We start from the raw sequence: 12,970 nt of genomic DNA on the forward strand, positions 1-12,970 counted from the left end.
ATCTGCAGGTAATAGAGAAGAACTCTGGTGGCTGGTGGTATGTCCAGATTGGGGATATGGAGGGATGGGCACCTTGTTCCTACATTGACAAGCGAAAGAAGCCTAATCTAAGCAGGAGATCTAGCACACTCACAAGGCCCAAAGTGCCACCCCCTGCCCCACCTGTCAAAAAACAGGACTCGGAGGATAACTCTTGCCCGAGTGCTTCTGCCTCCAAAGCTCCAGAATCCCCCAGTAGGCCTGTATACGAGGAGCCAGAGTATGACATTCCTGCTATTGGATGTGATCTAGATGTGGACACAAGCATTATAAAAAAGGAACCTCGTCCTGTGCTTATAAAAAGCAGTAAAGCTGCTGCTGAAAGAATCGCTCAGGCTACAGGTAAAGCCTCACCACTTTTTACTGTGAAGACTTCACCCTTAAGGAATGAGCACTCAGTGGAAGAAGTCACCAGGGAGGAGGCAATTTATGAGAATGATGGTTTTAGATATTCCTCCGATGACTTTGTTTCTGGCAGAGAATCTATTGTTGTGGGTTCAGAATCTCCAAGAAGTCGTACTTTGGGACGCAAACCCCTGGGGTCCTCATTGGGAGGAGGTAAACCTTTCAGGGAACCTCCAGATTTGCGCACTCAGTCACTAACACGTGGTGAGAAGACCAGCTCTAGATTGTCTTCAGATGAATCTGCCCGAAATCCTAAAAGGGAGCCGGTTTTGCGAAAGGATGTGGAACTCCGAATTGGTCAGAGCCCCTCAACCCGTCCCAAGCCAGTGGTCCGACCGAAGCCCCTTCTAAACAAGTCTGAAACACAGAGCCCAGAGAGGATGGATATCAGTAGCTTGCGGCGACAGCTGCGTCCTGCAGGAATTCGACACGGGATAATCCGTGCACGAGGTGGAGAAGACTCTGAGACAGCATCAGTGGTGTCATCAGAGGATTCCGTGACCTCCCGCAGCACTTCAGACCTCTCCAGCACCTATTCTAAGGGCAGCAGAGGGGACTCTGATTTTGAGGGTGTGCTGTACCGTACTACAGATGCGTATGAGCGAGCACAAGAATCTGAGCTCAGCTTTACTGCTGGTGTGGAAGTGGAGGTACTGGAAAAGCAGGAGAGTGGCTGGTGGTATGTCCGGTGTGGTGTAGATGAGGGATGGGTGCCAACATTCTACCTGGAACCTAGTAGGCAATCTTTAGATGCAGGTGTCTCAGAATCTCATGATGGATCCCTGACAGAGCTTAGCAACACCAGCAAGTCAAATAGCTTAGAAAAGAATGAGCAACGTGTCCAGGCTCTCAATAACCTAAATCAGCAGAATCTACGCCGGCCAACAAATCCAAGTCCCCCTATTCCCAATAAGCCACCTGGTGGCTTCAGTAAGCCATCCCCCCAGCTTAACGGTTCAGGTGTGCGAATGAGGAACGGTGTTCGTCAGGCAGCTGTACGACCACAGTCAGTTTTTGTGTCCCCACCACAGCCTGTGAAGGACACCAATTTATACACAGGGTCCTTAAGGCGCAATGAATCACTAGGTGCCAGTGATCACATGAGGCCTAGTGGTGGTGTTCGCCGAAACTCCTCTTTCACTGCTGTGCGGCCGCAACCTGTTACCGATGTAAGGATGAGGTCAGGAACCACCGCAGTTGCACCAGCAGGAAGCTGTAGCCCATTAATTACCCAGAGGAATGGAATTCCAGTCTCTACAGTGAAGCCCAAACCCATTGAGAAGACGCATCTCATTCATAACAACCTACGGGAAGTCTATGTCTCTATTGCAGATTATCGTGGAGACGAGGAGACTATGGGCTTCCCTGAAGGCACCAATCTGGAGGTTCTAGAAAAGAACCCTAATGGATGGTGGTACTGCCAGGTTCTAGATAGCGTACAAGGAAGGAAAGGATGGGTGCCATCCAATTACCTTGAAAGAAAGAAATAACACCAACTCACCTCCCCAAAGAATGTTACTTAAATTTCAATGTACATTTGCTATCAAACTCTATGAGGAGGACTTATTTTGTATCAATATGAGACACTTTAGTGCTGGTTTACTTAAAAGTACATAAGACTCTAAAGATGATCAGTTATGTGTAGGTGGAGTATGCAAACATGAAAATGCCATAGAGCAAAACTGGGCTATCCCAGTGTCTTAAGCCTCTTTGGGGGATAATATCTCCAGTTTGAAAGAAGAAGAGAAATGATTTTGATAGAATGGTAGATCCAGGCAAATGTTGAGAGAAATTTTATGCCAAATGGGTGCCTTTGTCCATCATTGACTGAATGTTAAACGGAATAATATAAACACCAGTAAATCAGTATAAGTACCAAACTTCAACTTGGTGCCATAGGCCTATGAGCGCAGGAATCAACCAAAACTATTTTTTGCTACAGAGTTACAGAAAAAAGAGAAGTGGAGAGATTTCAGTATGGAGGTAGCACACAAAACGAGTGAGCACTCAGACTCAAACAAGAATGTAAGACATCGGATACGCAAATAAGAAATGGTCTTTACCGTTGAGTGCATTTAAGATTAAATTTGATTTTCATGTTTTTAAAACTTTTGTTAATTTTTTTTTTCTTTTAATTGCATTATCCTATCTTGTGCATTTTCATGTCTTCCTTAGAGATGTATTTCTGCTTTCTTGTGACATCCCTGCAACTCTATCGGCCTGAAAAAAGAAGTCCCTCAGCAAGATACGTGTTCATGTGATCTTTCATTTGTCCTGCTGTGTCTCTGATGAGGGTTTCCTAATTGGCTCTTTTTTTTTTTTTTTTTGTCTCTCTATTTTCCTTTACCATTTTCCTCACCTACAGTACAGTATAAAGCCCAGTCATTATGAATAAAGGTCAATGATTCATTAAAGAATAAGATGTGGTGCAATTATGTGTATTTCAGTTCGGCAGGAAATTAGATACTCTACGATAAGTGGGATTTTAATACTTTTTATCCTCCTCGTGTCTGGGTATCAAGCCCAGAGTTTAGTTTACAAAATTGCACAAAACAGGTTATATTGCTGCTCTAGGTCTACTATATTTACTGTTTTAAAATTTTGTACTGGAGTATATGGCATCATTTTTGCCAGTCTATCCCAGGGAATTAGTTACATAGAAATGAGCCCAAAATGTGATCAAACGAAATCAACATGCCAGCACGTTTGCTAGTATTCCTTTTTTGGTTACAAAGAACTTCGGTGCAGTCGGTCAACCCAAACGAGGTTTTAGAACTGAGGAAAAAAAATAAATATTTAATTACTTTATCTGGAAGCACTTGATTTTTTTTTTCTTTACCCACAAAAAGCACATTGATATGAAAGGATAATTTCAATGTATAACAATATTGCTGGGCAGTATTGGATTCAAAGGTGAAGTTACACAGCAAGCAGTTCAGCTTAATTTAATGGACATACAATTAAAATTTCATCTATAGTTCAACTTAGCTTGAAAATTCACTCTTTTCCAAATTAGTAGTGCTTTTGTTTAGTCATAGAAAAAAGTCCCCTCACTTAAATATATGGTTGTGATTCATGTCAAAAGGCTGATGTTCAAGACTGCTGAAATATTTTTCTAACGAACAGTGCCGTGTGAACTCTTAGTCAGGTCAAGCGCTAATTTTTTTGTGTAGTTTTTTTCTTCTGCTGGACAGTATTATAGTATTAAACAAAGTTAAGTACCTGCTAGATTGCAGTTATATTCTATTAAGCAGTAGTTAGGGTTTTTTTGTTTGTTTGTTTGTTTGTTTTCCTTTCTTTTGGTTCTTGTTGTGTGATCACACTGGGACAATAATGGTGAATGGAGTGGTTCATTTGTTGTGAGATGGTGCATTCTTTTGGGAAATAAAAAATTGCATCTATTTAAAGATGCAGTATACTTCATCAGCACATTATTTATTGAACAAATACATTTTTTTTATTTATGATTATTTAAAATATTTTCAAAGGAAAATATTCACTACCGCTTCTAATTTCTTTTTTGCTCAGTGCTTTTGCCACTGCATTAGGAATCCTCAGTTTCGCCCTCTAGTGAAAACAATTGGCTAATGCTATTTTTAAAATTATTTTTATTATAATTTTTTTTTTTAAACTGCCATAGAATTGAGGCCAACTAACATGTTTTCCCCAATAATAATAAAATAAACGCAACTACACATTTATTCATATAAATGTTTTTTTCCCTAAATCTTTTTCCTATTTTTTTGCCGAAGCTGATTCCTGCACCTTTAGCAACTGTGGACACTTCCTCTCTCATTATTGGACTTTCTATAATGCCAGATACTGTATCTGATTCATTCCTTTCGAGGCGTTTTTTTTCATATAAAAGTTACAATTCAAAATAAATCTAAATGTCTTACATCAATTTCAAGAAACTGGATCAAATATGGAGTAGTTAAAAAAAATAGCTTCAGTCATTTAAATTCAGATAACTTATTTTGGTCATTACATTTATATTACCTATATTTATATATTACACACACACACACACACACACACACACACACACACATACACATGTGTATTAAAAATGTGTGCAATTGGAAAGAAAAAAAGAGCATTTTAATTTCATTTCATTTCCCCTCTCCCACTCTGACGACGGCATTATAGAAATGTGACTCACTCCAACATTCTCAATAGATGTTGCTTCTGTAAATTTCTTTTACATTTTGTGCTTCGTTTTGTTTTCATCAACGATTTACAAGGGAAATATTACTTCACGCTAGGCCTTTTTTTTTGTATTATGTAATTGTGTATCATTTATACTTTTTCTGTCTTCCTTTTTTTTAATACATTTTTAATTTGCGATTTATTATTTTCTTTATTCTCTCCCGTGTATTGTTTTGTGACACAAATGTAATGAGGAAATGTGCAATAGAATAATCGGCATCTCACCAAAAACAAGGAACTGCCAGTGGATTTTTGATACTGGATCAAGACCCTTACTTTTTAACGTCAGCTTTTCACATCAGAATCAAACCAACATTGACTGTCATCTTTGTTTCACATTTTCTGAATTGGATATTTTGAATGTCCCAATACACAGGACAGATGGACATTGGTGCCTGTATTTATAGCAGGACCTTTTGACCCAAACCTTTGTGTTGCTGCCATTTGTGTTGTTGTATTGCCCCAAGACCACATCTAATAATAATAATAATATTTTTTTGCCAGTGGGATAAAATCTGAAGTTGGGGACTTTAGATTCTTCCTCCTTCACACTGCCAGTGTTTTTGTGTTTCCGTCCATCCCACTGGCTTGTACCCTTATCTTGAATTCTTAAAAGCAGGACCTTGTGACCATCTGATGTTTCTCTCTGTACCTCTACAGGCAATCAGAACAGGGATTCTCCTAACCAACACATCAACAAGCATTGCATTATTAATGTTTTTTTACTTACAGTTTAAAGTCCCTGTGCAACATGTAACATGGCCATTTTAATACAAGAGAATGCATATATTTTGTACCTTCAGCTTGCATCTTTCACCTTGGAGACACTGCATTTAGCATACCATTGACTGTCATAATTAAAGCTGGCCATTAAGATCCAAGTACCTTAAATCTTTTTCCATAGTAAACTATGTTCAAATTTTTCAATGAAAAGATGCATACTGAAGGTAAAAATAAAAATGCTCCTCTGATGGTACCAACACATTGCTGAGCAAAAGTATGATGTATTCTGTATTTTCTGAGAATATTTTTTATCAAATAACTGGATCAAAGATACAAAAAAATCCAACAGCTTTTTTTTGTGATGGATTGATGTGAGGGATTTCAGAAGCCTTTTTGATCTATCGGATGTTCTCACTCTCACAAGGGAAGTTACTCATGCCCAAGCCTGTGCTGTTTCAAAAGTCAGCTGAGTGAAACAGACCTGATGCACCACTGCAATTTGCGTCACTCGTTCTGCTGGTTACTTTTTTGGTGTCGTTTACATCACTCTTAGAAATAACGTTGCATCCTAAAAGGTTCTATGCACCAGTCAAGAGTAAATTATAGCATTTCTTTATAAAACTGTATCCATCCAAAGAACTGCAGAGGAACCTTTTTTCCTCAGCAGTGTGTACATATCATTACTTTTTACAATGTTCCTACAGTGCTATGGGACCGAATCCTAAAATCAGTGCTTGAAAGCTTATTTTCAGCCTATCTTTCAAGCATGGGGTAAATCCTAAATGGCTGGGTTTGTGAGAGTGTGTGCATAAGCGTGTGGAGTTGGTTTGCATGTTGGTAAGATTTATGAGAAGGTGAAAAGAGAAAGTTGACCGATGGACGGTGTTAGTTAGTTTCAGAGGCGGTTTGGTCTCGGTCAGGTGATATGAGATCAGACAGATGTGATGTACCTGCATTTACTTGAGTTGTAGCCCTAAAGACATGAAATCTGACAGGTGTCTGGGAAAAGAATCCCAGGAAACAGATGACCAGGTCTCTGAGATAATTAATGGTCAGTCTGAGGCCTGTGGGGCTCTGTGAATCATTTATATCTGAACCAGGAATCGCTGACAGCTCATCCGATGTTTTAGGAAAAGCTGTAGCCGGTGAAGCTTTGCCTCGGGCCTGCTATGCTAAAAACACCCAGCTTATTGCTAGTGCTCTTGTAGATGATTGCGTTTGGCATCAGGGCCTGTTGGTATTCCACACGGATCGACTGTAGGCGGCCTTCATTACAATGCAGACGTTTGGAGCACTGCGGGCACTAAGAGCTGCTGTGAAATCACATTATCCAAGCAGCCAGTTAATTACAGCTCTTTCGGGGGTCGCATCTTAAATCCCAGTGACAGCTAACTGAGGAAAACGAGAAGTGCGTATGGATTAATGACATGTCAAAGAAGGGAAACGTTTTTCCATCAAACATGTAACTTATTCTGTGCATCTATAACATGTTTACTGGCTTGACCTGACTCAGAAGGTCTTTTGACAAGGAGCTGAAAGAGAAAGCTTGCTGTATGTGTTGTCTGGAGAGACATATAAAGTGTTTTTGAGGAATTTTCTGTAGGTGTTCGTTTCATGTTTGGGGTTTATCCGGTGATGTTGATGTGATAGAGCTGGATCCAGAGTGGTAGGGTGCTGTGTTTTAGATAGAGTTTTTTTTTATTTTTTATCAGAAGCAGCGAGGAACGACAAACATGCTGGGTCTCTCTAATGTGTCACCGCTTGCCATCTCTGTCGCTGTTTGACTCCTCGCTCTAATTATCATTTCTCTTGCATTAATTACCAGTCAAGGAAATTATGGCATGCTGAGGCAGATGACGACGCGCCATCAACTGCTGTGTGTTGCATCGAGTCTCATTCTGCCGACAGTAAACATGCCACCCGGTGCTGGGTTTATTAGCAGGGGGGATTTTAATAACCTGCCCTTAGGATTGAATCTCTGATAGATAAAAAGACTTCTTCTCCTACAATAATTAAATTAGATGTTCAGGACATTTTTGAATGCAGGTGGTCCAGAGCTTTATTGTTTGTTTTCAGCAATGTTTCATTGTTTTACCTATTTTGTATTTTTGTTCATAGTAACATTGTATCCTGCGTTGCCCTAAAAGAAAAAAAAAAAACAATAAAATATATCATTCTTCTTTCATCTCACGGTCGCACTGTTATAGATTCTTTGTAAATGCAGTAAAGTCATTTTTGTAAACTATATGCAGACCAAAGACAAAATATACAATTTTTTTATGTCTACCTGGAGATGTAACTGTATGTGCTTGTAGGATGAATAACGCAGGAATAGAAATCAGACATGATGACGTTTAAAAGAGCATTTGTCTGTCTGTCTGTCTGAATTTTAAAAAGTGTAGTTTGTTGCTACATGTATTATTATTATTATTATTATTACTATTATTATTATTATCATTATTATTATTATTATTATTATTATTATGACGATTAGCGCAAATATATCTCTCTTCACTAGGGGGCAGTCTTACACAAGACAAAGCAACCAGAACACTTAGACAGTCGAGGTTTTATGATAATTGATGAAATCACACACAAGTTTTACATTAGGACGGGACTAGCGCTTTTCTACAATGTTGGATTTAATTTTTTTTTTTTTTATGTACAATCAGAAGCTTTAAGTGACTTTAAAACAGGAGAAAGGTCCTTATTATCACAATTTTATATTATACATTTGTTAATTCATCTTTAATAATTGCACCATCTTAGTCAAGTTTGTAGTGGATCCAAAGCTTATCCTGAGAACTCTTGAGATGGAAATACAAAACATTAACATTGTACATTGCTGTCAATGTTAGTTATCTTGAACCTGCAAGAAATATAGAACATAGAATCCCACAGTACAGCTCATGTCTACAAGCTAAACATCATCTAAATTCAGGATATACACTACAATGTCATGCAGAAAGGAACATCCAATAAAAAGAGAGCCAGAACTGTCTTGTTTGATTCATTACAACACATACGCTGCTTTCTAACTTTGGGTACATAATAAAGATGGAGGATGAATACCATTTTATTAAAGCAAGAAACCCAGTTAAGACTCTACACTACAACCACAACTGTCCACCTACATCATCTGGAGCAGTTCAGAATCAATATTTGTTTAATTCATTCATTCATTCATTTTCTCCCGCTTATCCGTAATTCGGGTCGCGGGGGCAGCAGTCTAAGCAGACCCCCGCCTTCGACTGCTGCCCAATCCTCACAGCACCGTCCCAAAAAAATTTGTCTAATAACATGACAAAAACATAAACATTTTAAAAAATCCAACCTACTCACCAGAGATGCAGACTCATAATTTGCACCGCTCCTCAGAGGCTGTAATCCAGTGGTACCACTCGTATTCACTGGTCTGGAAGTGGAGAACAAACCCTTTCCCGGGCTGAGAAAAGCTAGCTAGCTTCAGGGTTGGGCGACCTCTCCTCACAATGTCTAGCTTTTCTGGAAATTTTATTTTAAAGTATGTTCAAAACCAAATAATTTTTTCTTTCTCTGTAGACATAAAACAGTCTAACTCAGATGTATTAATGTGTTCAGAGCTACACACGTGTTTTGCCAATCAAACTTGGCTGTAAAAGTTTCCCTCTGACCAACCAATCAGTGGACGGAAAAATGCTGACGCTATTCTGGGCCAGCTATCTGACCTGTGAGGAGAATATTCTCTATGGTAAAAGAGCCAGCAGAAGAGACTTTGAAGGCCCTGGGCAGATTAGATTGACATGGCAGCACATAGAGACTGAAATCTCATTGGACAAAAGATCTAACATCCGTATACACGTACTGAAAGCAGTGCAGCCAAGAGAAACACTACAAAATGAAGAGAATAAACTGTTGGGAATAAATTAATACAATTTTGAATTTAGGTTGTAAATGAAGGTCAGTGCTTCTGAGAAGGCTTTGCTGGCCCTGACCGCCCGCCACTGCTCAAATGACATCATCAGTCCATCTACAGCTGTGAAATTTATGGCTAAAAGCACTCATATTATTATGATTACGATTACGAGTGCACATATATTTCTCTCCACTAGTATTACAAAAGACAAAGATTTCATCTGGTTGAAATGCGAGTTTGTTTCATTGTTAATATGGAGTCTGTGTGCAGGTTTACACAGCGGTACACAATGTCCCTGTAAACACTAACAGATGGAACAATTGCTCAAAAAATTCAATATTTATGTCACACTCCAAAATTAAACAAAGACTTATCTGTATGAGGGTGTTGGCTTTTGCTTTAATCAGCTACTCACTTTTTACTGCTACATACTAATGGGATTATAGTATTATGAATGGAACAAGGCACCATTCACTCCCAGTCCCACTCCCACTTTGGTGTGTTTCCGAAACCTTTTTGGGGATGCACCATCTTGTGAAGCTGAAACATGTAGAGTAGATGCAACCTGGAGCACAGTGGGGGCCACTGTTCACACTTATCCTATTAGTATGTAGCTGTAGTTACACAGACACAGTGAGTAGCTGATTAAGGCCGAAGCCAACAACCAGTAATTCCCTCATACAGAAACGTCTTTGTTTAATTATGGAGCTGTGGCTTTGATATGACTTTTCTGACCGATTGTTCTGACTGTTAGTGTTTACAGGGACTTCATGTACCGCTGTGTAAACCTGCACACTGACTCACCCTGCCCATATTAGGAGGTGAAAAAAATAAAAAGATTTAATAAAATAATAATAAAAACATATATATATATATATATATATATATATATATATATATATATATATATATATATATATGTTATAGAAATATATCCATTATCAACACTAACAGTATTACACTGAAGCAAATGTTGTTTGAGGGAAAAAAATCACTGCTGTCCATTAGTTTCCTGAAGCCCCTACACCTGGAGTTAGTTGCCCATCGGAACAATAAAATGCTGTTTTCAATTTAATTATAATTTTATTGAGTTTTATTTGTAGAGCTCTTTAACAATAAACATTCTCACAAACTAGCTTTAAAAAACTTCACACTTTTTAATTCATTTATTTATCCCTAAAAATGTATCCCTACAGTGACAAAAAAAACAACCCAAAAAAACCCTGAGAGACTCAAGGGAAACCTGTCGTCTTATATTTACATTTATGGCATTTGGGATACACCATTATTCAGAGGAACTTAGCATACTTAGCATTTAGAGAGGCTAAATATTATACTACAGCCAGCCACTAGAGGGCCTCAGAAACATTTATGGCTTCACTTTTGAATCCCTGTTACACCGTCTACAGTTTTTTTACTTGCAACACACACACACACACACACACACACACACACACACACACACACACACACACACACACACACACACACACACACACACAAATTATTACATACAAATTATTGTCCCTAATGTATGTGGAAGAAATAATATATAACAATATAATTGTGAACAATAAATACACAATATAAAGTAAAAATAAAGCAAATTAACGTGGCTGGTGTGAGGGATACAAGAGGGAGAAAAATAAGGAGGGTTGCTTGGAAAGAGAATCTCCTTCCATTAAAACACATACTATAGTAAATGGTACGTTCACACGAATGTTGGACATACAGTATACACGGGAAGCTGAACTGAGCTCCCATTGTTTTAAACAGCGAGAGAGAAAGAAGCATGTGTGCCTTTCCTGTGATGTTCCTCGTCCTTCAAAGCAATCATAAAGCAGGTTACTCACAATCCAAAGTTCCACTGCATGGAAATGATCATTTCACCAAAGGGAACTTTTGCTGTGTTTTCACACAGACAGTTTTAATTGCCGGTTGTGTGCATCATGGCGGATTTTGGTGCTACATCAAGTGTTTGTTGATTAAAAATATTTTTTTGCTGCAGTTTATTTTTTCATATATAAGTGAAGAAAGCACGATGTGATTAAAAGTGTGTTGCATTGATGGTTTTAATTTCACCTCTTTTATATTTATTTAGAATAGAATAGAATAGAATAGCCTTTATAATTTATTTATTTAGTTAATTTATTTATATTTAAATAAAAATGGTCAAACAGAAATGCAAACTGAATTAATCGCGCGTTAATCAAATATGTGCCGTTAAAATTATTTTGCGTTAACGCGATATTAATGCGTTCATTTTTTCAGCCCTTATATATACACAATATATTAAATATTGAATTCTTCATATGATTGTCATGAGTTAACTCAATGAATCACAACTTAATTGCACATTTCTAACTGTGCTAAATGTACCAATAATTAATACTTTTTTAAGTTTTTAATACACTTACTAATTGTAGCAGATCTTATAAATATATTAATTTCATTCAAAACCTCTCTACAATCTGAAAATTATTAATTTAATATGGGTTATTTTTTTTTTAATGGCATGTTTCTAGTTATATGTAAAAAAATTTTGTGGATCTTTTAATTGTTAAATACGTTATGTGGCTCCTTTAAGAATTATGTTCCGGTTCCGGTTGTTTTCCTTCAGTTCACGATAAGCTCGGCTGAGGAGAGGTCAATGCTGAACTTGTCTGGGAAGGCCACGAACGGAAGTTTCTTTATTCATTTGTTATTTTTATTTGTTCATAACAAAAAGTGCAAAGAGGCTCTCTGTTGTCCAGGCTCATTCAATCGCCAACACAACCCAGAGTGATGGTGCAGACTGGTCACATACAGCGGGGAAAATAAGTATTTGACACATCAGCATTTTTATCAGTAAGGGGATTTCTAAGTGGGCTATTGACACAAAATTTCCACCAGATGTAGTCATCAAGCCAAATATTGAATTCATACAAAGAAATCAGAACATTTAAGTATACAAGTTGAGTCATAATAAATAAAGTGAAATGACACAGGGAATAAGTATTGAACACATGAATATAACAAGGTGCAAAATGGCATAGAAAGCCAGGAGATCATCTGAAATCTGTCAGTATTGAGAGAGAAACCCTGCCCCCTATCAGTACTGATTGATATCAGCTGCTTTAGTCCTAATTGATGGCCAATAAAGGCTTCTCATTACCCTGGAGGAACACAGGAAAGACTTCATGATGGGTAAAAGCAAAGAACTCCCTCAGGATCTTCGTAATCTTATCGTTGAAAAGGATTTTGATGGGAATGGTTATAGGCGCATTTTCAGAATGCTGAAAGTTCCTGTGAGCACTGTGGGGGCCATTATCCGGAAATGGAAAGAGCATCAGTTCCCTATAAACCGGCAACGATCAGGTGCTTCACGTAAGATCCCTGTCCGAGGAGTCCAAAGAAAAATCAGGAGAGTTCGCCAAGAGCCAAGAACCACTCAGGCAGAACTTCAGGAAGACCTTGCATCAGCAGGTACTGTTGTTTCAAAGAAAACTATAAGCAGTGCACTGAACCGCCATGGCATCCATGCACGCTCACCACGCATGACTCCATTGCTGAACAAAAAGCATGTTGAGGCTCGGTTGAAGTTTGTGAAAGAGCATTTGGAGAAGCCTGTGGATTATTGGGAGACTATAGTATGGTCAGATGAAAGCAAAACTTAACTTTTTGGCAGTTATTCTACACACCATGTTTGAAGAAGACATG

General features: G+C 38.2%; 1 protein-coding gene across 10 annotated transcripts in view; it reads left to right on the top strand.

Annotated features, from left to right (window-relative positions):
- sh3pxd2aa (SH3 and PX domains 2Aa) overlaps window positions 1-7,561 on the top strand; it is a 111,370-nt gene extending 103,809 nt beyond the window's left edge. For all 10 annotated transcript variants that reach the window (XM_083523110.1, XM_083523111.1, XM_083523109.1 and 7 more), the window contains one exon: window positions 9-7,561. In XM_083523110.1, coding sequence (XP_083379236.1) covers window positions 9-1,934 — 1,926 coding nt within the window. In that variant the 3' untranslated portion in view covers window positions 1,935-7,561. The remainder of the gene's footprint in view (window positions 1-8) is intronic.
- Window positions 7,562-12,970: the final 5,409 nt, after the last annotated feature.

The sequence above is a fragment of the Silurus aristotelis genome, assembly GCF_946808225.1.
Source record: "Silurus aristotelis genome assembly, chromosome: 20".
NCBI classification, from domain to species: domain Eukaryota; kingdom Metazoa; phylum Chordata; class Actinopteri; order Siluriformes; family Siluridae; genus Silurus; species Silurus aristotelis.